Genomic DNA, 24,078 nt, shown 5'->3' with positions numbered 1-24,078 from the left:
GCCCGTAACATGATGGTACGTATGTCGCGTTGTGGTGTGTTACATGGTGGTATATATACTGAACATCAAAACAAACGCACGTCTGGCTTTTATTATATAGAAGACAGACATAATTACATCTTATCGTTTATTCTATAGAAAACACGATGAATTTAAAAGCTGAAAGTTGCTGTTGACATTTAATTGCAATAAGTTCAATTTGACCACAGTCCGTCAAATGAAGATACCCCTGAACATGAAACTGAGTCTCTTCATTGAGCTTGCACACAGGCCGTGTAACATCGCCTTATTGATTTCAACAGTCTGAAAGAATGCCTGAGGCAAGACGTTCCATTCAAGCACCAATCTCTGTTCCAACAGTTCCAACCAATCTCTGTTCCAAAGTGTGAGTGACTGTCTACCTGCAGTAATCCTACGTCCAGTTTCGTCCCAGCAATGAGAGGAATATCCGTGGAAAGAGACGACCATGGAAGAACCTTAATGTTATTATGAACCATAGAATCCATCGATGCCCTTGCGGCGTGAGGGCTGTAGACGTCGATTGCGTTGTTGACGTTTCAAAGTTGGCTCCAAATATGGTCGTCGGGACTAGAATCCGGAGGCCCGAAGACGACGCCTAATCGTATCGCTGGACACTACTCCCCTGGAATCATGAACTAAGGCAGCTGTTAGTGTTGCTGTTTGAGTTCGGTTCAGTAGGCCAGTGACCCGGATGAACCGACCTCGCACATTACTTGTCACTCGTGGTCGTACGGTACGGGGACGATCGACAGCAACCCGGTTTGCTGGTGACGTTGAGCAAGTCGTGCAGTGGTGGTAAGATGACATCCCAATTGTCTAGCTAAAGCAGTTGCACTGCTACCTACGTACAACTATACAATGGCCTTGCCCCTCTGCTGAGCTGTTTTTGACGCAACCCTTAATAAAGGATTCCTCAGAGTGATAAGCATGCTTTTCATCCGTAACTGCCCATGCACGTTAAAATTATAGTTTTACTACACTGTGGGGTTGTGTGAATGTGTCATATGGACGTCAAATTGCATGACATCATCTCATCTTGGATCACTAGGTCACTTTATCATAAGTGTTGCCTGAACATTTATAACGCTTAATTTTCTGGGGTTTCATTTTTCTGAAATTTTTGTTTCTTTTGCTCTTCAGTATAGTCGAAGCTGTAAAAAACGGCATCTGTCCAATCCGGTAAGTTGTCAACACCAACATGAAAACCTCAGTCCCATCCATGGCTTGTACACTTATCAACTCTACAATCCAGCGCTTTGTCTAAACCGGGTTATTTCTTCAATGTGTGCCAGTTTAGAAAGCTTCCACTGTATGTGGCATTATGATCTGTAACATGGTGGTCCATATGTGGTGTTAAGGTCTGCAAATGGTGGTATAGGTAGGGTGCTATGATCTGTAACATGGTGGTGTATATTTGGTGTTATTGTCCGTAACATAATGGCATATATGTGGTATTGATAATGGAATAAAGAGGTCTCAGCAAGTCTTGATAAAACCAGAAGAAACACATGATTAATATTTATTTCAAACTTCTGCAACACATACACAGTGGTGAATACCTTATACAGAATCCATTACTTAGTGTTGCTAGCAGTTATCTGACAGGTCTCCAGACAAGAGCAAAAGACTCCTATCAACAATGACAGGACAGGGCATGGCTTCTTGCTGCGGTTGTCACCCTCTGCAGATATAGACATACACACAATATCTGTCTTCACTGGTCATATGTGTTAGGAAAGGGTAGCAGTATTCTAATATACAGGTGTTAGTTCTGAAATACAGATTTATGTTCTTTTGTGTATGTCAGAAATAGCACTATTAATGCATCAAACCCAAAAACAATGACACAACAATTCATACTGTTTACAAAGTACATTAAATGGTGCTAGTCAGTATCCCTTAACATACTCTAGATCAGTATGTCCCAGTCACATTGTCATTGCTTGAATTACACCCATGTACCATCCCTTTGATACATCCATAACCACTTTTATCCCCAAATATCCCAACCCATCAATATCCCCATACAACCAACCCATCCACTCATCCAGACCTCCACAAAGGACAATCTGATACTTGCCTCTGTCTAAGTCACACTTCCCTAACACAAACATCTACAGACATCTTCAGATGGTCCAACAGAATCACATCTACTACAGTAACCATGGTAACAGTCCAAACATCTATCCAGGAAGATGTGGTTCCAGTGAGTATTAATTTCACATGGCAGCACTTTTGTAGACCTCGAACACAAGGTCATTTAGTGAACCTCAGTTCCTATATCCCCAGGTGTGAGACCTCCAACAAGTACCACAAGGTCACTACATGGATCACACTATCAATCCTATATCCCCGGTGTGTGAGGCACCTTGTTTGGAGTGAGACTCCCTCAGTCAGATGTTAAGCCAAGTATATAGGCAATGTACAATTCCAGAATATCCAACAGAGAGAGACTCACTGCACCATGTGAGCACTATAGACATAAAAGGCCACATTCCTACTACCGGGTGTTGGCCATGATTGTGGGGTCACAGCCTCGGACCTTCACACCCTCGATGGGGCTAACATAGATGTTGTTGTACAACTCCTCCAGAGGAAGTTCCTGATCTGTCTTGGCCTTCTCTGCTGCTGCCTCTACTTCCTTCCTCACCTCAGAGTCCATTTTCTGCAATGACAACATTGCAAAATTTGGCTTCGATTACTTTTATTTATCAGTTGACAGTTTATAACAAACCTGTAAATGTCTGTAAGTCAAATTATACATTTGTAAATCTTAACAGAATTTGTTGTATTATGACAATTCAATAATGTTTCCAGTTTTGATACAGAAAAGTCAGTGAGTTTGGTTTTACACCAGCTATATGGCAGCAATCTGTAAATAATTGAGTCTGGACCAGACAATCCAGTGATCAACAGCATGAGCATCGATCTGCACAACTGGGAACTGATGAAATGTGCCAACCAAGTCAGTGAGCCTGACCACCCAATCTTGTTAAGCGCCTTACGACGAGCATAGTCGCCTTTTGAGGCAAGCATGGGTTGCAGAAGAGCTATTCTATCCCGGATTCAGTCATGTAAATATTATGTGTTCTTTAACTACCCTTGAGTAATATATGTCACATGACACATAAGCAGGTGAACAATGTTAGCTCAGTAACTGAACTCTCCCCCTTTACACTGCTTTACCTTGAGTTCTTCCTCTGTGGCCAGACCTGAAGATAACAGTCTCTCCCTGAAGTTAGTGATGGGATCTCTCTTCTCTCTTACCTCCTGGATCTCCGAGCGGTCACGGTAACTGCAAGGAGACGGAGAGAATTTCATTTTAAGTTTACACCGTTCCAGAGACTGAGTGATAGTGTTGAACTCATTGTTACTTTGAACAGCATTCAGTTAATATCACCATGAAAACTTGATGGGGCATTAAAGCAAACAAAAATGCAGGCATTAAATGTTTACAATTTTGGTCAAACCCAGGTGCTACCAAGCCTTGAAAAACACTTTTAACTGACAATCATACAGCTGTTTGAGTACCCCAGAGACGCAACTCTGCATATAGAATTGGTTGACTGAGTTGGCCATACCCTCCAAAATAGCATGATACAGATGCCATTGTTCCATGCTCAATCACTTGATCAACACTGCAATGAACTAGTAGGATTTCTTGCGTGAGCTTAGTTTTACGCTGCACTCACCATATTCCAGCTAAATGAATGCAGTCTGTAAATAATTGGTATACGATAAAACACACATTCCTGGTTTTGGTAGACAAAATAAAACCGGAGGGGGAAGGGATTTCCCAACCCTGATGGTTTTACATTGTCTACCAAAACCGAGAAGTCTAACATGCATACCGTCAATGATGGATAATTACAATGTAGATGATCATTTAATGTAGCTACATAACAATAACTGAAGCACCCGTAAAATCAATTTAATGACAGTAACTGTAAACAGTAACAACTTAATGACAGTAACTATAACGTTGTTCAGCTTGAACTGAGCTACTCTACATATGCATGACCTAGGAGGTCAAACAGCACAAACGGCTGGTCGAGTTAACTTCATTAAATAAGGGAGTTTGCTGCCTTAAAACCCGATTAGGAAACATTAAACTATCTGCAGCTAATTGTTTAAAGAAAATTCGCACATTGTGGACGACTTCTCGACACTAAGATGTCAAACGTGAACCTTGTCTCGGTTGTTTGGACATTTAACAACCACCTGACAAAGGTGCAGCCCTTCACAGTAATAGACCCAACCAGTTGTGACGCAGTCATGCAGTGCATTAGTATTTGCTTGATCAGGTCAAGCTAAACAACCTGTAATTCAATGCAACTTCCTTTGTCGGCCTGATGGCCATGTGGTACAGCCTCTGTCTATAAATCGGAGAGCTGCAGTTGCAATCTTGCTAGGGTAAACATATGCACTTTGAGCTTAATCTTGAATGGTATTTTTCAGTTGATTTCAAACACTTATATATCATTTGAATGGTGATGTTCAGTTAGCAAAAGATGACTGCACAAAGTAAAACCTGGGAAGAGGTCTTACTAAGGAACAGTAAAACCTGAGAGGTCTTTCTAGCGAAAAGTAAAACCTTGGACCAGACAATCCAGTGATCAACAGAATGAACATCAATATATGCATCAACCAAGTCAGCGAGTCACCACCTGATCCTGTTAGCCATCTCTTATGACAAGCATGTGTTAGAGAAGATCAATCTCACTCAGATATGCATGGGTGCATTTACTGAGTGAAACGATGATGACGATAGACCTCCATAAATAATATTTCAGCTTGACATAATCTCCAGCAGAGAACATTCAGCACTGCTCAGCATTTCAGATTTTTAAGCACGGATTGCTCAGCCCCCCAACCGGAAAGAACCGACATCTACTGAATGTGTATGAACCTATCAGAGGATTGCAGGACTGTACCTGGTACCAGGGTCACTCATACTGTGGCCACTGTATCTGTAGGTAACGGCTTCAATCAGGATGGGGCCATTCTTCAGTGCATAATTCTTGGCAAACCTTGTTCCTTCTCTCATAGCCAGAACATCCATACCATCAATCTGCATGAGGAATTACACAACCATCAGATTACCCTATGATCTACATCTATCTCTATTACCTACAAGTGTTGCAAAGTTTAAGAAGCATAGAAAAAAATTAAAAGAATTCAAGGGCATGTCCAAATAATGTAAAGTCTTCACAAAAGATAAAGGCATTGAGTCTCACTACAAACTACACATGAACTAATAATAACAGGACTGTAGTTAGTACACAAATAAGTCAGGGAGTTTAGTTTTATGTCCTTTTCAGCAATATTCCTGCAACATCACTGCAGCGGACACAAGAAATAGACTAAAAAACCATTGTACTCCTGTGGGGAATCAAACCTGGGTTTTGGGTGTGATGTTTGAATGCTTTAACTACTAGGCTACCCAACTGTCCCTTGTACAGAAATGGATGAGTAATAGCTAGAATGGCTGCGATAACAATAATGAATATGAGGTTCGAACATCAAGGACAAATTCAGTTGTAGTCATTGGTGGGTACAGCCAAGAAAAGTTTCATCTTAGAAGATCTTAACACTAAACATGCTAAAGATGACATGCATTTTGTGCGAAATAAGGAGTATGATGGTGGTGCAAAAGTCAAAATGAGGTCAAAATTTCAAATTTGAGAAAAAAGCATGAGTTGATTTAAATACAAAAAATTTGTAAACTGTAAACTGTAAACTATTTGTAGAACTCAAACATTTGCTTAACAGAGCAGTTCTACTTCCTAAAATCTTATAACATTCATAATCTATAAAACCCCATGGTGGTACCGAACAAATATGACATGTTTTTGTGACATCAACTCACCCATAATCCTGGAACATAGTCTCCACGTGTGTAGTACGCAGTGCTGGCCGAAGCCCTGTCCACGCTGGTGCCCATACCATAGCCATTGTTCTCACAGACAAAGATGCAGGGCAGATTCCACAACTTGGCAATGTTGAAGGTCTCGAACAGCTGGCCTTGATTGGCAGCACCATCTCCATACAGTGCCACACAGACAGTGTTTTCACCGCGGTACTTGGAGGCAAACGCAATACCAGCCCCAAGAGGTACCTACAGGTTACAAAGGGTCTCCCGGGTCATGGTGGCGTGCAGATGTAGAAATACTTTACATACTTGTCCCTACCATAGGTTCTTAACCATAAAAAACATCAAAAGAACACAGTATCTCATTAATCTTATCAAATATCTCTCAGTGCTTGCTACAGCTAAACAAAGATCACTAAGGTTAAACAAAGATCTCTATGGTTAAACTAAGATCTGAGGACATCTATTGATGAAAATGTCAGAAAGACCATAAAGAAGCAACCAGGTTGCTTTTTTCGACAGTGTCAGGTATCTATATGAACATTTCAAACTACTGCTGCCTGTTGATTCCATATCAATACTGATGAAACATACCTGAGCTCCTACAATGCCGTTCCCACCATAGAAGTTGTGGCCGTACATGTGCATGGAACCGCCCTTGCCCTTGGCACAACCTGACACTCGACCTGCACAATGAATGCATATTTAAAAATTATCACCATAGTTTCAACAGGCACATTATAACTACATGTAACTACTGTAACAAAACACATGTGAAACATACTCCCTTCTTTGCTTCTATCACCACAGCCAGGGGAGATCACTCTACTGGCATGTTTTTATAGTAATGCTATATATTTACAATTCCTAATGAATATAGGGAACCTCTGTTGAGGTACATTTCACAACAGTGACTACTGTACCATGTCCTACCTGTGAGCTCTGACAGCACACCCTGCACTGGTACTCCCCTAACGTAGGTCCAGCCGTGAGCCCTGTAGGCTGTGATCACTGAGTCATCACTGGTAATGGCATTCTCCATACCCACACAAACAGCTTCCTGGAACAGAACAAAGTCTTCAGAGATGGAAATAGAATATCAGTAACCCTGGTAACACCACAATCCATAAACTAACCCACAACACACCCATACATTATTGGACCTGATATCCCAATGCATTTTCATGCATTTGATAAATAACACTGATAACGTGATATCACTATGCATCATACTGTAATTGATAAAAAAAACTTATAACTGTTGATATCCTCATACATCCTCCTGTATTTCATAGATAACACTGATAACATGACATGGTGACAGGTGCATAGAGCTCAGGTCATAAATCAGTTAAACTTAAGCAGCGTTGAGTATGGACAGTCCTTTGATGCGAGACCATTTTTGGCAGCTTGACTCCTGAGAGTTTCTAGGACTTCTGTCCTGCCCCATGATGAAACACATGTGACACAAGTGGTGTCAACTTAGGCAAGCTAGTTTGTTAATAACAGCCTGTGTTAATCCAGCAGAAAAGTGGGTACCCGATGGTACAAGTTATGCAATCAATAACCTTCTAACACTTAACACATAGCTTGGGATATCCCCAGTAATAATGTGTTAGTGCTTTGAGCTTGCACAAGTGTGTGGAAAAGGTGCATTATAAATGTCCTTTACTATTTATTGTTTATTAAATGTGTGACATCTCCAAGCATCTTCCTGTAATCAATAAATAACACTTAAAACTATTGATATCCCTGCTGTTATGACATGATCAACACACAAGCAAAGGTCCAAAGACCTGTCCTCACCTGGCCTGAATAGAGGTGACAAAACCCTCGAATGATTTTAGATTTGTACAGGTTGCCGGCCACTGTCTCCATTCTGCGAATTGTCTGCATCTGTCGGTACATCTTGAGACCATCCTCTCGGGTAAGTGTCACAGATGTAGCTGGCCCTTGCTCCAGTTTGTGCAGCTTGTATGACTGAAGACAGTAGGGTGTAAAGATACAGTGAGACTGTTTTGACATTATCATGACAACAAATTGCATTTCAACACAGAACGTTTTTCAGAAACACACATGTTGTCGCTTTTTGCAGATGAATGAATCATTTGAGTTTTTTTTTTAATCATTTCAAACAGCGAAAGTGTGATATTGTTGGGGAGAGAGAATAATAACAGAAAGACAAATGATGAGCTGTTGTCCATGATAAAAGTTTTTTTATTTGCCATGTGACATATCTATCTACTTGAACTTAGTATATAAGCTGTTGAGTTTGATGATGTATCTAACACTACTGACATCAGGGGATATTTGCAGCTGCCTGCTTACCTCCACTTGGAAGTTGGCCTCAGATGCAGTACCATAACTGGAGCCTCGAAGAACACCAAACAGCCACTGAAACACAGTGGTTCATGAAAACACTGTTTCTATCAAGTACTGAGGAAATAAATGACTATGTGAACATATGAATATTGAAGAATATTGACAGCAAGTCAGTCTTTTGGTGCATTAAGCATTTACATTCACATCCCGGTGTCAGGGGTTTTCCACAATGCAAGGCAAAAATGTAATTTTTAATAAAGAAAAACTTTTAATATCATTTAATGTTTTTCTTTTACTAATCTTGAGCGACACAGGTTATACTTATTTACATCAAACCAAAGTATCAAATGTTTCCCTAAAAAAATAGCATTGATGACTTCATATTGATAAAACTGTTGCTGCTCCCCACATCCTGGGATTTTGCATGTGTTTTCAATAGTTAGCCATACTTTTCACTCTACATACATGCATGCATGCATGCATGCATGCATGCATGCATGCATGCATGCATGCATACATACATACATACATACATACATACATACATACATACATACATACATACATACATACATACATACATACATACATACAAGAACATTGAGACAATTTGCAATGCAAACGTAATACGTAATTTCCATACACTTACATGCTATTTCAGTGCAGCATAAATAATTTTCATGATGAGCAAAGTCAACTTTTGTACATTTGTGAAGAATCATGATACAACATATGTCATATTTGGGATTTCACTTTCTTAGTAAAGTACTTTTCTGGTTGTGTCCCATCTGATTTGGACCCGCACCCTCACCCAATGATAATAATAATATAATAATGCATATTACGCAACCTGGTTGCATGTTTGAAGGCTCTACAGAGTCAAGTATGTACATATGTACGGAAGTGGTACCAGAGCACATTAAGGGAAATACTGCTGGAAGAAATGTGTTTTATGTTTTGACTTGAAAAAGTCAAAATAGTCAATAATTTTGAGGTTAAAAGGAAGAGAGTTCCAGACAGTAGGCCGGATGCAAAGGTGAAAGAACGCTGTCCAAAAGTTTTCAGTCAAAAGCTGAGCAGTGAGCAGGTCCTGTCTGTTGTAACAAAGATTGTGTGAATTGGAGTATGATGATAACATGTTAGACAAGTACTGGGGAGCAAGACCATGCTTAGCTTGTAGGTAAAACACAGTATCTTGTGTTGGTCACTGGCTTTGATTGACAACCAGTGAGGCTCATTCAGTACTGGCTTAATATGGCACAGTTTAGGGAGAAGATAAATGATGCGGTCAGAAGTGGTTTGGATTTTCTGGAGTCATCTTACCTACAATCACATAATTTCTGTTTAATTTTTTGCTGCTTATTTATCGAATGGCGACAATTTTATCAACATATGTACAGTGGCGTGAACACCTATAACATGGCGGCCAATGGGATTGTGCATTGTGGAAGTGTACCTAAGTTGATAAATGTGATGTCATTAGTTAAACAGTGGTCGGAAAATCGCACTGAAATTATATGCGTAGAGCAGAGATGATTTCAAATTTGCCTGTCAAAACTGACAAAGATTTGAAAGATCCGTCCTAAACTCACCCTATGAAAATAATTTATGCTACAATAAAATAGCATGCAAGTACATGAGAATGAAGTCAAGTGGCCCTAACTGGCACTAACATGTAACAACTTTCGGGGTGACCAGTCAGCAGAATGTCAATGTCATGTCACGGCGATCGTATTCGTGACCCATAATGTGCGCGAAAACAGGGGGCGCAGAACTAAATATGTATGCTACTACGCATTTAATCCCCAGTCTAAACACTCACATTTCCCCAGTCTAAACACTCACATTTCTTGAACCACCTGCTGCTCTGGCCAGTCTGGTGGATAAAGCAATCATTTTCTGGAGATATCACCGGCAATAGTGACGAAATATAACCAGACAGATGGACAACAGCGTCCCTTTGAGTTTCAAGGTCGGAAGGTACGCAACTCAAATATATGTCCGCAAGACATACCACTAGTGGAAATGGTTCCATAGAGATTGCAAAATATTAATTTTACCTTAGATGGATTCAGAGAGCACAAGAGTAATGTTACAGAAAATAGTTGATATTTACACGAATGAAATAATAATATTTAGTCAAAACACATCCATGATACCTGTATTAAGTGCATCACCATCAAATTACCATGCAGCTGTTTAATTGTTGCTATTTTTGCCACCAAACATCAAACATTGGTGAAGATTATTTTTTAACCTGGCAGTAAATGCATTTTCTTACCGATTTAAGTATGAGCCAAGGCACACGGAAAGCTACTCCGACATTATGTATTATCCCATTTCAGTGATATATGGTATTTTGTCACTAGACAATGCATCTCTCTATTCATGGATAATCTACAACTATCTCTACATAGTCTCCCTGAACTATTGAATGACATGAAAGACGTAGGGGGAGAATCACGTGGATGTAAAGATGGATTTGTCCAGACCGACATCTAATGTGCGTGTGAGAACCTGTTTCTACAGACCGACATCTACTGTACGTTTGAGAATCTGTTTGTCCAGACCGACATCTACTGCACGTGTGAGAAACTGTTTGTCCAGACCGACATCTATAATGTACATTTGAGAACCTGTTTGTCCAGACCGACATCTAATGTAGGCAAGTGAACCCATTTGTCCAGACCGACATCTACTGTACGGGTGAGAATCTGTTTGTCCAGACCGACATATACTGTACGTGTTCACGACAATCTGTTTGTCCAGACCGACATGTAATGTACGCGTGAAAACCCATTTGTCCAGACCGACATCTAATGTACATGTGAGAACCCATTTGTCCAGACCGACATCTACTTTACGTGTGAGAATCTGTTTGTCCAGACCGACGTCTAATGTACGTATGAGTATCTGTTAGTCCAGACCCACATCTAATGTGCATGAGTGAGTATTTGTCCAGACCGACATTACTGTACGTAAAATATCTTTTGTTTTAACATACATCTACTTACGTTATAAGTAAACCAAATTGTCCTAACTACTCGGCGAAACAACGAGACCTTTATCGGTTCCTGAAACAGTTCCTTAGCAACACCTAGGTGCCACCTGCTTTGTTGTTGGTTTTGCTTATAATCTACTTGTTTATACCCCCGACCTCCATGGATGAATATTCATGTGGAGCTAGCCAGCATATATATGGGGCGGACAGACTGATAAACGTGATTGTGCATCAGGTGAGACTTGATAAACATGGCGACACAACGATCAGAAAATCCGACAGAACTGAAGGAGGAAAAGATAGCTATTATTGGAAGGTGAGTGAAAATATGCGATTGATATGAAAATTTGCAATGTTTGGCAAGATCCGAAAAATCAATGTTTCGACACCACAACTTATTATATCTTTACTTTGTATGCACTGATTCAGAAATGCTTATCCCGTCGAAAACACAAAATGTATGTAGCATTTGTCGATTTTAAGAAAACTTTCGACTCTGTAGATAAACAGAGACTGTGGTACTGCCAACGTAATCAATGCCAATGTATTCAAACGTAAAATCCTGTGTGCGATGTGGCTCTGGTGTAACAGATTATTTTGACTGTATTCTGACTACGGCAAGGATGCATTGTAAGTCCGATTTTGTTCTCGTTTCTCATTAACGAATTTTATTACGATGTTATGCAAAATGGCACACATGGTGTGCAGTTGTTTCCAGATATGTTAGAGCTGTTTATGCTTCTATTTGCAGACGATGTTATTTTGATATCTGAAACTGTTACCGGTTTTCAAAATCAACTAAATATGCTTGAAAGTTAATTTCCAAACTGGAAACTATCCGTTAATTTAGACAAAACTATCATAATCATACTTAGAAGGGTTGGCGCTGTAGCATCCAAGGAGATTTTTTCGCGGAAAGCCTCTTGCTGTTGTCAATCAATATACCTATCTGGGAATAATTTTGTGACATACTATGAATTTAAAATGCTGTGTCCATGACTTGTTTCAACGTCCAAAGAAAGCTACGATTTCCATTTTGTCTATCTCCCAGGAATGTGGAATTTTTACTCCAAATATATTTTTCAAACTATTTGATACCCAGGTACAACCCATTTTATTATATGGATCGGAAGTCTGAGGATTTCAACGACACGATTACTTACAGAGGTCACATCTAATGGCTTGCAAAAAGTTTTATGTGTCGGACCCGTTACTCCAAATTGTATGGTTTACGGTAAATCCGGGAGACACGCCATGTATATTAATTCACAAACGATGCCTTAAATACTGGTTTAAGATTCTGATAATGCCTGAAAGTCGTCTATGATGGTTCATCTAGATAATATGGGTAAAACATCTTGGTCATCACATATAAGAAATCTTCTGTTTTCTCATGGGTATGGGTAAGCCAGGGTGTTGGGGATGTCTTTATGTTTTTAAAAGAATTTCGTGATTGTGCGGTAAATATGTTTTTTCAGGAATGGCATTTCACTCTAGAAAGTAGCTCTCGTTATGAATTATATAGAACATTAAAAACTCTAATACAACCTGAATTGTAGTGATCTAAACTATCTTATAACTGTAATAGAAACATGTTTGCCTGTTGAACTTAATGGTAAATAGAGGCAGAAAACTGTCCCAAAATCTGAAAGAATGAAATGAAGTACATTTTACCCTTCACTGTCCGTTTTATGAAGATTTACGTTACAAGTATGTCCCAGAATATTATCTATCAAAACCATCATTGATAGCCTTTACTAGTATATTTACATCTAATAATGAATCCACCCATCGTCACCTAGCTCTCTATGTTAAGTATGCAATTATTCGTCGTAACGAGCACCTACAATTAATCATGTCCTGATGTATATCCCTACAACATGTATCATAACGCCGTATGTAACTCTCTTGTATAAGGGTCGGAGGCCTAAAGTACAATAAACGGCTGTCTTGTCATGTCTTGACTTGCACATGATAAGATTTGGAAAATATTTGCAAAGTCAGATATACTGTTGTTATGTGAACTGATAATGACCCAGAAAAGGCGAGAGTGTCATGAGACTGATTACGACGATATACCCGTGACGCAGAATGAGGTTATAGTACGGAATACAGGGTTCTTGTTAATTCAGAAACCTGTGTCTCTCAGCAAAAATCACTAAAACATTACTGAATTTTGCGTGCGTGTTTTGCACGCATTGATTCTGATCTGCTAGATTTTACAAAAGTCCGTTAAAACATCAACACATTAACAACAACAAATATTAACAATGTTAAAATGATTCAGTATTCAGTATGAAATGGCGGCGGTCTGTAAATAATCGATCAGCAACACGAGCGTCGATCTGCGCAATTTGCAGCCGATGACATGTGCCAACCAAGTCAGCGAACCTGACCACCCGATCCCGTTAGTCGCCTCTTACGACAAGCATAGTCGCCTTCTATGGCACGCATGGGTTGCTGAAGGCCTGTCCTACCCTGACCTTCATGGGCCTAGTAATGTAATGAAAACAAAAGGTAGTTATTGAACGTCATGTATGTGGGACAGAAGGGAACTTTTATACGTCATATATGTATGACAGAAGGGGACTATTGTACGTCATGTATGTCAGACAGAGGATTATTGTACACCATGCATGTGAGACAAAAGAGACTAATCCACGTCATGAGTGTGAGACAGAAGGGTATATAGTACGTCATGCCTGTGAGACAGACGGGATCATTGTACGTCATGTATGAAAGACAGAAGGGATTATTGTACGTCATGTATGCGAGACAGAAGGGGGTGACTGTACGCCACGCCTATGTGAAAGAAAGGGACTATGGTACGTCATGCCTGTGAAGCAGAAAGGGACTATGGTACGTCATGCCTGTGTGAAAGGTGGTGATTATAGTACGTCATGCCTTTGAAGCAGAAGGGGACTATTGTACGCCATGTATGTGGGACAGAAGGGGACTATATGGTACATAAATTGGACAGAAGGGGGCTACCGTACAAATGTGTATGACACACGAAGTGACTATGCTACATCATATCTGAACCCTTGAAATCTATAACGTATTAACTGCTGTCTTGATATCATATTTTCGAAGAGAACTTTGAATACGCAGTACCCAGAAGATGCCACATAGAACATAGACTGTATAATCTGTGTGACCGAGAAATAGGTGATACAAGGTGAAAACTATCAAAATGTCAGGTTGTGAACAAACACAGCAAGGATTTCTTGGTATGTGTGATGCAGTGAACACAAAGTAATGCATCCGCCTTCGTCAAATGACGTTTGGCTTTGTATCATTCTCAGTGGGTTGATCGGACGAAGTTGGGCGATGCTGTTCGCCTCGGGTGGATACCTCGTGTCGCTCTTTGACACCGATTCGCGTCAGGTACGGGACGCCATGACGAACATTCAGCAACAGCTGACCATGTTATCAGAAAGAGGCTTAGGTCGAGGAAGCCTGTCCGCTGATATCCAGTTCTCGAGAATTAAAGCAAGCACCTCTTTGCTGGAAGCGGTCAACAACGCAGTGTACATACAGGTAAATGTTTACTTGTATTGCTTGGTGAGTGAGTTTAACGTGTAACATATACGTTGTAAATTCTGTTCACACATGAATCAGCTTGATCTTGATCGCCATGCTTGCGATGCCAGGAATGTGTTCCTGAGAGGAAGGAGCTGAAGCGGGCCGTCTTGCTTGAGATCGATGCTGCCATGACGTCAACGGCCATCTTGGCGAGTTCCACCAGCGCTATGATGCCGTCCCTTCTGTCGGACCACCTAACCAACAAAGACCGATTTATAGTGGCACATCCGGTAAGACATCTTCTAATATATATAATCTGTGAAGCTTTTTCATGGTGATCTGCAGAGAACATAAACTAAAACTGTCGGAAAACCCCCTTCACTGACTCGGAGAAGGACGGCGTTTGTTCAGCTACACGATCACCTCAGACATTGGCATGTTACGCCTTGAATATACATGGTAGGGGCTGTAGGACCGCCTAGTGGTTAAGGTGTTCGTTCGTCAAGGTGAATATTCTCTATATCGGATAAATGCTTGAAGCTCTTCTTTCCCAAACTGTGGTATTCTACTCGCTCACAATCGGCAGTAAAAAGCTCATAAAAACAATACATTCCGATTCTGTTTCACGCATCCATTGGGTGGAAATGAAAAATTAACCTGAATTAACCGGGATAATATTTCGTCGATTTTTTTACGATTTGGAGCATATATGTGGCGATGCTTTTATTACCCTTCTCTTATACCTTGATTCCTGATGACAGTGCGCTGGTTGTTCCTTAGTGGACATGTTTCGTCTTACTGTTTCAGATCAATCCTCCGTTTTATGTCCCAGTCGTGGAGATTGTACCTGCGCCCTGGACTGCAGATCACGTGACAACCACCACCTCTGAGATCATGGACGCCATTGCTCAGGTGCCAGTTGTCTTCTTCAAGGAGGTGGACGGATTTTCTGTCGGCAGGATCCAGTTTGCCATACTCAGCGTGGCCTACGATCTAATCAAGGTTGATGTTTGACAAATTTAGTCAAGACGTAAAGAGTCAGACTCTATAGATGTTATGTAGACGATATGATGGCATGATGGCACAGTTACTGTATATATACATCTTAATGACACTATCATTACAAAGTCGTTCATTCTCCCCTTTAACTGTAAATAATAATATTGTGTGTGAATGTCAGGATACCAGTAGTGCATAATAGTAAGACATTAAATTTGTAGTCACGCACATAGACTATTCAAACACAGACATTACGCAGGTGCACATACATACTTTAACGTCTCGTGGTCTTATGGATGTTTTACAATTTACCAGAATGACATATGCGACGTCGATGCCATTGAGGTAGCCATGACGGAGGGGTTGGGGATGTGGTACGCCTTTTATGGACCGTTTGAAGTGGAACATCTGAATGCAGACGGTGAGTCTAGACGTGTATCACAAGCGTCACTTGAACACGCAGCAGCCAGCACATATCACGTGAAGATGACGTGTTTTCATGTGTTCAGTTTCTGATACACTACCGCCTCCTTGACATAGTGGTTAGAGCGGACTGTAGCGGGTTCGAACTCCGGCCGCGTCATACCATACCAAGAGACGTTAAAGTACGGTTCTTGTTGGTCCCTGCTTGACGCTCGGCATTCAAGAGTACAACATGGACTGGTCAGCTTGGGGCATGGTATCTCAGTGAGCTAGTACTAAAAAAAAACAGCTTAAGTCTGTGCTAGTACAATCAGACACGCATGCACGTCGTCATTTGAGCGAAATAATCTTGAGTACGACTTTAAGCCCCATTTCATCTCACCTAGCCTTCTATTTCTGGAGGATTGCGTGTTTTGCCCTCTGACATGTGAAGGGCATCGCCACGATACTATGTTGTCCTCTTGGTGTTGAAAATGTTGAAAACGTCTAAAATGTCCTTTCCAGGGTTTCTGGATCTGTGCAACAAATATGGGGAGGCTGTTTATAGAGTACAAAAAACATTCGCTGCTCCTGAGAAGATGGAAGGACCGACGGCAGAGAGGATGCGCGAGCAATTAGAACTGTTCTGTCCTCTGGACAAACTCCAGAAAAAACGTCAGTGGAGAGATGAACGCTTAGCAGCGTTGTCACGCCTCGTCCGAGACTTGGACAAAGAAGAGGCGACACCTAGCGGGGACAACTAGACTCACCCCATAAGTTCGGCAAATTAGATTATATTGATTGGTTGCAAGCTATCATTTTTCAGTTTACTTGTATTTTGTTTGGGAAGGGATTCGTGGAGGGTTATCAGATTTAACCTGTTATCATTACGGAGTTAAGAATAGGATAAATCAAGACCAAAGATATGCTTCAGATACAATTTAAACATTTTGGTACTCAATGATGAAATTCACCTGGGATGAGACTGGCAGCCGACGCCTCGCCTTGCACGGGCTAATAACGTGCTCTGCACATGCGTTGCTCGCACTTCCCGTCTTGCGAGAAACACACGGTTCATACCGAGAAACAATAACATTCTTTACAGCGATACTTCGTAACCTCGTGGATAAAACCGTCAAGTTAGGAAGCAATGGGATGCTGGTTCGAAACCGGATGTCGGTAGTATACATGTTGGAAATTGTCAATAACGTCATATCTTATGATCATATTCAGAGATGACAAGACAGTCATATCAGTCTTCAAACCAAGTAATAATTCACACTTCGGAGGATATTACTTTGAAGTAATATCCCTGGGCAGAGAGGCAATGTTGACGTAATGTCCCCTCATCGACGGGCATCGTGATATGACAAAAAATAATGCCTCGTGAGAACAATAGAGTGTCAATGGAGGTTTATAGACTAAGTATGTTTTAATATGTGGTGACCTCTTGGAATTGTTTACAACTGGTATCATACGTTTCGGGCGCTCATAGTTGGAGGTCGATAACTTTAAGATGCGGCAGGCACAATGATGCACCAGTGTTGTTCAAGTTGTAATTGCACAATAAATAGATGGGAACAATATTGTTTTAGTTTTTGTTCGAAGTGGATCAAGATTTCATCCTCCAAGGCTATATCCTGTTTTGTACCTGTGTCGTGGTTCTGCAGCGTGTTTCAACGATGTGTGGTTCTCTACAATTTTTGTTTGGTGAGGTAGCCCAGTGGTCAAAGTGACCCGAGTTCGATTCCCCCACATGGGTACAATGTGTGACGCCCATTTCCGGTGTCCGTGATATTACTGGACTACTGCTGAAAGTGGCACCAACCTAAACCTACTTACTCACTCTACAGTTTCCTTGACCGTTAGCACAGTTTGTTAGTTCGTATCTGTCTTTGGCTTCTGCAGTGGTCAGATCGGAGGAAGCTGGGCGTTACTGTTTGCAAGCGCTGGCTACCAAGTGGCGCTGTATGACATCATCCCTGACCACGTGACACGCACTCTTGAGTTACTGCTGGATCAGCTACACACCCAGTCACGTGATGGCCTTCTCCGGGGTACTTTGGCTGTGGAGGAGCAGTTTGGAAGGATACGGGGAATGCAGGATCTAGGGGAATGTGTCACCGGCGCTGTCTGGGTACAGGTGAGTCAGAAGTGATGTGTTCATTGCGCTGGATCTTTGGCGTCAGCTCCACTGGCAACATGGACATCGGTTTGTTAATGGTGTTAATGATGCCAAAGGTTTCAAGTACATCTTCCCTCACCGAAGAGTGACCGCAAAACAAGTAATGTCTATCTTAACTTTAAATAAAAAATGTCAGCACCATTAAGAAATACATGCTGTCCTCGATAACAAGCTTAATTGCACGGATCCGATGATATCATAAAGGAGTGTTTGACGTCATGTCTCCATGGTAACTGAATTCAGCTAGAGAAATGCAAATAAAAGCAAACTTCAGATCGCCAAGTCGTTTGCCACGTTTTTCACCTACGGAAAAAGGTATTGACGTTCAGTGAATTAAAAGGTCCTAAAGACATGCGGTAGTCGAATCCTTTTCATAAAAATCAATAATATTGGCAAATAGTCCTTCCTGTTTAATATGACATCACATCTCACTCACTCACTCACTCATTGAAGATTCTATGTCTATTTCTGTAGGAGTGCGTCCCGGAGGATCTGGAATTGAAGAAACAGGTCTTAAAAGAAGTCGATCAACACTCTTCTCTGGACACAATTATTGTCAGCTCGACAAGCAGCATCCTGCCCTCTGACCTGTCGCGACATCTTAAACACAAGGACAAATTCCTGGTTGTTCATCCAGTACGTTCTCATTACATGCGGTGTAGTGGTTAGAGCGTCCGCCCGGAGAGCGGAAGGTCGCGGGTTCAATTCCCAGCGCGCCATACGAAAAGACGTTAAAATAGGTTGGGGCTAGTATAAGCAGCCACATATGCATATCTTCATATGAGAGAAATATTCTTAAGCACGACGTTAAATTTACCCATTTCACCTCATTCTACCTGCCCTTTTGTGCTCAATCACATTGTTTGTGTTCTGTCAGGACAACATCTCAGTAAATCAGTAGATAATTGTTCTTACCTGATGTCAACCTGAGAGGAATACAAGGTGAGATGCCTCATGATGAAACATGGGTGGCCAAATGCAGTAAGGCGGCGGGACTCGCTGAACTGAGTTGCGTCCCTTGTGCACGAACCTATGATGGTTTGAATCCCTTTTCGTCCCGAATATGTTTCCATGCTTTGGGCTCTTCTATCACATTTGAGTGACACGATATAACATAACTGGAATGTTTGTTCATTCCCTGTAGGTCAGAAAACCACGACAAACACAATACTGACAGATACATTTTGCATGTTTAAACATTTACAATAATCATTGCATGTTCCTCCGCCACAGAATTAGTTCTTCGGCAACCCTTTCTTGCCGTGAGAGGTGACCGACTTATGGAGATGTTAGGGGTCATGGTATGCAATATCCAATATGCAATGGTCCATATCCGATTGTTTACAGCCCGATACAGCTGGAATGGTGCTGAGTGTGGCGTTAAACAAAAAACAAACACGCTTAACATTGTATTTCACACGCAGACAAACCCTCCCTCGTGCTCAAGAGTCGTAGAGCTGGTGCCTGCTCCTTGGACAGCCGCAGAAACCCTGACTCGGGCCCAGAGCCTAATGAAGGCGATCGGACAGTCTCCCATCACGCTCAAGAAAGAAATCCCAGGATTCATCCTGAACCGAATGCAATTTGCAATCATGGCGGAAAGTTATCGACTGGTAAAGGTACGGTGCTGCTCTGTTCGCCTTTACTGAGCATTGTCTTCAGACAAACAGCACATTGTATACATGAACGTCGACACCTGTAATTTGTGCGTGCAGCTATCCTCCATCTCCTTACGCCATTCTGTAGGGACCCGTAAAGGTCCTGGGGTAGAATAGGTCTTCAGCAACCCACGCCTGCCACGAAAGGCGACTATGCTTGTCGTAAGAGGCGACTAACGGGATCGGGTGGTCAGGCTCGCTGACTTGGTTGACACATGTTATCGGTTCCAAATTGCGCAGATCGATGCTCATGTTGTTGGTCACTGGATTGTCTTGTCCAGACTCGATTATTTACAGACTGCCGCCATATAGCTGGAATATTGCTGAGTAAAACTAAACTCACTCACTCACTCTTTATGTCACGCAGGGTGGATTTCTCAGCCCTGACGGTGTGAATAAGACTTTGTCTGCTGGACTTGGAAGACGATATGCCTTCCTCGGGCCTTTCCAAACTGCACATCTTAATGCTGAAGGTCAGTGGGTACATCACACTGTGTATAGCAGTGAAGATATTAATTTATACCTCAGTCACCAAGGAGACGGGAATATCAATCTGTCATCTGCGTAGAAGGGCGTATCAGTGTGTTATCTCCCTAAAGATGAGTGTAATAATCTGTCATCTATGTAATGAAGAGTGTATCAGTCTGTCATCTCTGTAAACAAGGGCGTATCAGTCTGTCATCTCTGTAAAGAAGGCTGTATCAGTTTGTCGTCTTTGTAAAGAAGGCTGTATCAGTTTGTCATCTCTGTAAAGAAGGGCGTATCAGTCTGCCATCTCTGTAAAGAAGGGCGTATCAGTTTGTCGTCTCTGTAAAGAAGGGCGTATCAGTCTGCCATCTCTGTAAAGAAGGGCGTATCAGTCTGCCATCTCTATAAAGAAGGCTGTATCAGTCTGCGATCTCTGTAAAGAAGGCTGTATCAGTTTGTCGTCTCAGTAAAGAAGGCTGTATCAGTCTGCCATCTCTGTAAACAAGGGCGTATCAGTCTGCCATCTCTGTAAAAAGGGCGTATCAGTCTGCCATCTCTATAAAGAAGGCTGTATCAGTCTGCGATCTCTGTAAAGAAGGCTGTATCAGTTTGTCGTCTCAGTAAAGAAGGCTGTATCAGTCTGCCATCTCTGTAAACAAGGGCGTATCAGTCTGCCATCTCTGTGAAAAGGGCGTATCAGTCTGCCATCACTATAAAGAAGGCTGTATCAGTTTGTCGTCTCTGTAGAGAAGGCTGTATCAGTTTGTCGTCTCTGTAAAAAGGGCGTATCAGTCTGCCATCTTTGTGAAGAAATGCGTATTAAGAAGTACTGATCACCAGCATCTGGATTTGACCCATTACTATAACATCCTCTTTTCTGTCATGAGGATTTGGAAGCTACTGCGAGAGGTACGCGGACACGATTCTCCGGGTGCAGCAGTCGTTCGGTGCCCCTCAGCAGATGGGTGGGGCTTTGGCGGAGCACATACAAGAGGAGATGGCGAAGGAGGTACCCCTGGACAAGCTTGGGGAGGCCAGAAGAAGAAGGGAAGCCAAGATGGCGGCGCTTGCAAAATTCAAAGAAGACTTGGACGCCGTCAAGTTATAGAAATGCAGGACATCAAAGATATTAACACAGTCATTATTTAAATCTGATTACTTATGCAAGATATGGCACTGTATATCGTGACGTGGGTGTACAAGTTTGTAAACAATCTATATTTGAAAGCATCTGAGGTAAATAAACGTGCAAGAGTGACGAAGGGAATTCCTTTAGTAGGAAATCATATTCTCTAATGAATACAACTAATTCAAACGAGAATGGCGACTCGTTTTCTGTGTAATTCCAACAGTAACACGCACTGTTGGAAAAATGTTAAACTCTGTTTTAAACAATAATTCTAACGAAATCCTTACTAGGTGTTCACCTTTATTCCAAATGCATATTTCTGAAAACGGTTTATGAATCGCAAATGGGATGTTCCATGAATAGGTGGTTTAAATATGTTCCCAAAACTCACAAACTGAAACATTCGTGGTCATACCATAATTTAATGTGCTCTGTGTCCAAGACTTGTCTGAAACTGCTCCCATGCCACTGATGGAATAGTAATATAAAAACGCTGACAAATATGTGACCCCTAGAAATGTCAGAATGTATTTTTCCTAGTTAATTGAATATAAATACATATGAGGAAAGAGTAAAAGATTAAAGTTGATAAGTTGCACAATAACACATCAGTACAACTTCTAAACTCACCTGTTCTTCAATACGATCTTATTCTGAATGAATATTGTCTTGAGTGCACCGTAAAACCCAACTCACTCACTCTGCACGAAGAGAATGATAAACCCGTCGCTATTCATAGTTAACTTCCGTGAAAATGTGCTTTTTAGTCGTCGTCAGGTTTTTTTCCCTTTTTTTTTTTTTTTTTTGTGAACGTGTGTTTAACTGAATCTTTCACTGTTCATGGCTCTATCCTTGGTGATAGCTTCAAATCAAGCAACACAAATCTGTTAGTAGACAGTATTATCGTACCCCATACCATCCATCGATAAGTTAACGAGTCTCCTTGGAGGTTACGGAAAGGGGCGAGCGTGGACGGGTGGCAAGTTCAGGGTCGTTCAAGCATACTCGGGGATGAATTTTGTGAAAGCTGAATACCTTTTGGATTTTTAAAAGAGATTTCCTGAAGATATGAAATGTTACAGTGCTTGCGTTAGCACAATACGAAAATAACCCTGACACTCTCTCGTTTTTACGAACCCATGAAGATCTGTATGTAGGTTAGAATTGCTGTTAAGCAGCCCATACTTGTCGTAAAAATGGCGACTAACGGGATTGGGTTGTCAGGCTCGCTGACGTGGTTGGGTCCAGACTTGAGGATCAAACGTTGCTGGACAACTGACATAAAAAAAACTATATATTAGGTATTGGTGGGCAACGCGCACATTACAAGATGACATTTTTGTTTGAGTCAATGAGTATGGTTTGACGTCGCTTTATAGCAATGTTCCAGCAGTATCAAGGCGCATTGACATTAGAAACGGGCTTCTTACCGCGTACAGAGCGAGTATTACACGGGTGAGGGTAGGGAGCAAGGCATATTTGTATATTTTCACGAAAGACGATACACTCATCCATAAACTGTTAAAAATCGGCCAGTTTATAAAAATCGTTTGTGAGCTAGACTGAGCGCTGATATCACTTCAAGTGCACCAGGACTTCCTTTGCCAGCAACACCAACGTAATTTTCACCTTGTAGTGATGTAGGTCATGTTTTAAGTTTCTGCTTTGGGATTAATGTAGCTGGGTTTTTAAAATTAAATTTTATTTGCACATTCAATAAAACAAATCCCATTTGTGATTATTAAAAATTTCAGAAAATAATAGACAAATATGGTGAACATCTGGTAATAATACGTCAGAATATGTCTTCCACAAATATGGTTTTCTCCTTCTTTTAGTTATATCAAAGAGGTTTAATTCTTTAAAATAAATAAGCAAAAACAATAATAGCAATACAATGTATGAGTACGTCGGTGGTATTAAACCATTGTAATCAAATAGGAATAGAATTATCGTTCTTCTTTGCAGTAGTTTCGATGTTCCTGCGCCTATATGAAATCCTTCCTGAGGGGCACGAGTCGCTATTTGGCTTCACCCAGAATAACACGCGTGGTCACGAATGCCTTCGCCAGTATGATATCCTTCCAGAGGGGCACTAGTCGCTTTTCGGCTTGTCCCAGAATAACACGAGCGGGTCTCGACTGCTTGTGCACATGAGAGTAACGCCCCTTTGTTCAAGGTGTTGGTTTGAAGCCACGGATGAATGGTGACATGTTCGTATTCATTCTGGTACCCATTAACTATCATCTCACATTACTGACTTCGATTTAATGAATTAAATGAATGTCGAATGAGTCCTGACATTAAATATCAGTTGTTACAGAGAGGGATAGCCTACCTTTACGTGTCTGTAGTATAGATCTAATCGCGTCTGCAAAATTATGTTACTACAATTTACAGAACGGAATGTCAAAAGAGAACACATGAGAACTGCTAGGTGGTATGACATCATGTGGTACTGGGTGATCAACAGTCTAAGTAAACTTAGTCTCAGTA

The 24,078-nt window shown here is 41.3% G+C and overlaps 2 protein-coding genes across 3 annotated transcripts; one reads left to right on the top strand and one right to left on the bottom strand.

The window, feature by feature from the left end:
* Positions 1 to 1,523: 1,523 nt before the first annotated feature.
* LOC137287221 (pyruvate dehydrogenase E1 component subunit alpha, mitochondrial-like) lies at positions 1,524 to 10,230 on the bottom strand. Its single transcript, XM_067819409.1, has 9 exons — positions 10,061 to 10,230; positions 8,222 to 8,287; positions 7,700 to 7,873; positions 6,827 to 6,953; positions 6,488 to 6,579; positions 5,891 to 6,139; positions 4,956 to 5,092; positions 3,208 to 3,316; positions 1,524 to 2,686 (listed from the first exon to the last, which is right to left on the bottom strand). The coding sequence occupies exons 1-9, from the start codon at positions 10,109 to 10,111 to the stop codon at positions 2,522 to 2,524; spliced, it is 1,170 nt and encodes a 389-aa protein (XP_067675510.1). The 5' UTR covers positions 10,112 to 10,230; the 3' UTR covers positions 1,524 to 2,521.
* A 903-nt stretch (positions 10,231 to 11,133) lies between these two features.
* Positions 11,134 to 23,522, top strand: LOC137287218 (lambda-crystallin-like). Of its 2 annotated transcripts, none has more exons than XM_067819404.1 (6): positions 11,134 to 11,532; positions 14,522 to 14,756; positions 14,870 to 15,031; positions 15,549 to 15,743; positions 16,056 to 16,161; positions 16,668 to 17,728. In XM_067819404.1, the coding sequence occupies exons 1-6, from the start codon at positions 11,468 to 11,470 to the stop codon at positions 16,904 to 16,906; spliced, it is 1,002 nt and encodes a 333-aa protein (XP_067675505.1). In that variant the 5' UTR covers positions 11,134 to 11,467; the 3' UTR covers positions 16,907 to 17,728. The 2 variants fall into 2 exon arrangements, with proteins under 2 accessions (XP_067675505.1, XP_067675506.1); XM_067819405.1 differs by lacking the exons at positions 14,522 to 14,756; positions 14,870 to 15,031; positions 15,549 to 15,743; positions 16,056 to 16,161; positions 16,668 to 17,728 and adding exons at positions 18,051 to 18,285; positions 18,802 to 18,963; positions 19,752 to 19,946; positions 20,353 to 20,458; positions 21,341 to 23,522 and having other exon boundaries at positions 11,425 to 11,532.
* Positions 23,523 to 24,078: the final 556 nt, after the last annotated feature.

The sequence above is a fragment of the Haliotis asinina genome, chromosome 6 (assembly GCF_037392515.1).
Source record: "Haliotis asinina isolate JCU_RB_2024 chromosome 6, JCU_Hal_asi_v2, whole genome shotgun sequence".
NCBI classification, from domain to species: domain Eukaryota; kingdom Metazoa; phylum Mollusca; class Gastropoda; order Lepetellida; family Haliotidae; genus Haliotis; species Haliotis asinina.
This window is presented reverse-complemented; position numbering and strand designations above follow the sequence as displayed.

What these genes read in the sequence shown, in the direction of transcription:
- LOC137287218 (XM_067819404.1), top strand. Translation starts at nt 11,468, where the DNA reads ATGGCGACACAACGATCAGAAAATCCGACAGAACTGAAGGAGGAAAAG. An exon ending in ACAACGCAGTGTACATACAG is followed by an intron (nt 14,757 to 14,869) that starts GTAAATGTTTAC and finishes TTGCGATGCCAG; the next exon opens with GAATGTGTTCCTGAGAGGAA. An exon ending in GGAACATCTGAATGCAGACG is followed by an intron (nt 16,162 to 16,667) that starts GTGAGTCTAGAC and finishes TGTCCTTTCCAG; the next exon opens with GGTTTCTGGATCTGTGCAAC.
- LOC137287221 (XM_067819409.1), bottom strand. Translation starts at nt 10,111, where the DNA reads ATGATTGCTTTATCCACCAGACTGGCCAGAGCAGCAGGTGGTTCAAGA. An exon ending in GTCACCTCTATTCAGGCCAG is followed by an intron (nt 6,954 to 7,699) that starts GTGAGGACAGGT and finishes GTTCTGTTCCAG; the next exon opens with GAAGCTGTTTGTGTGGGTAT. An exon ending in ACTATGTTCCAGGATTATGG is followed by an intron (nt 5,093 to 5,890) that starts GTGAGTTGATGT and finishes TTCCTCATGCAG; the next exon opens with ATTGATGGTATGGATGTTCT.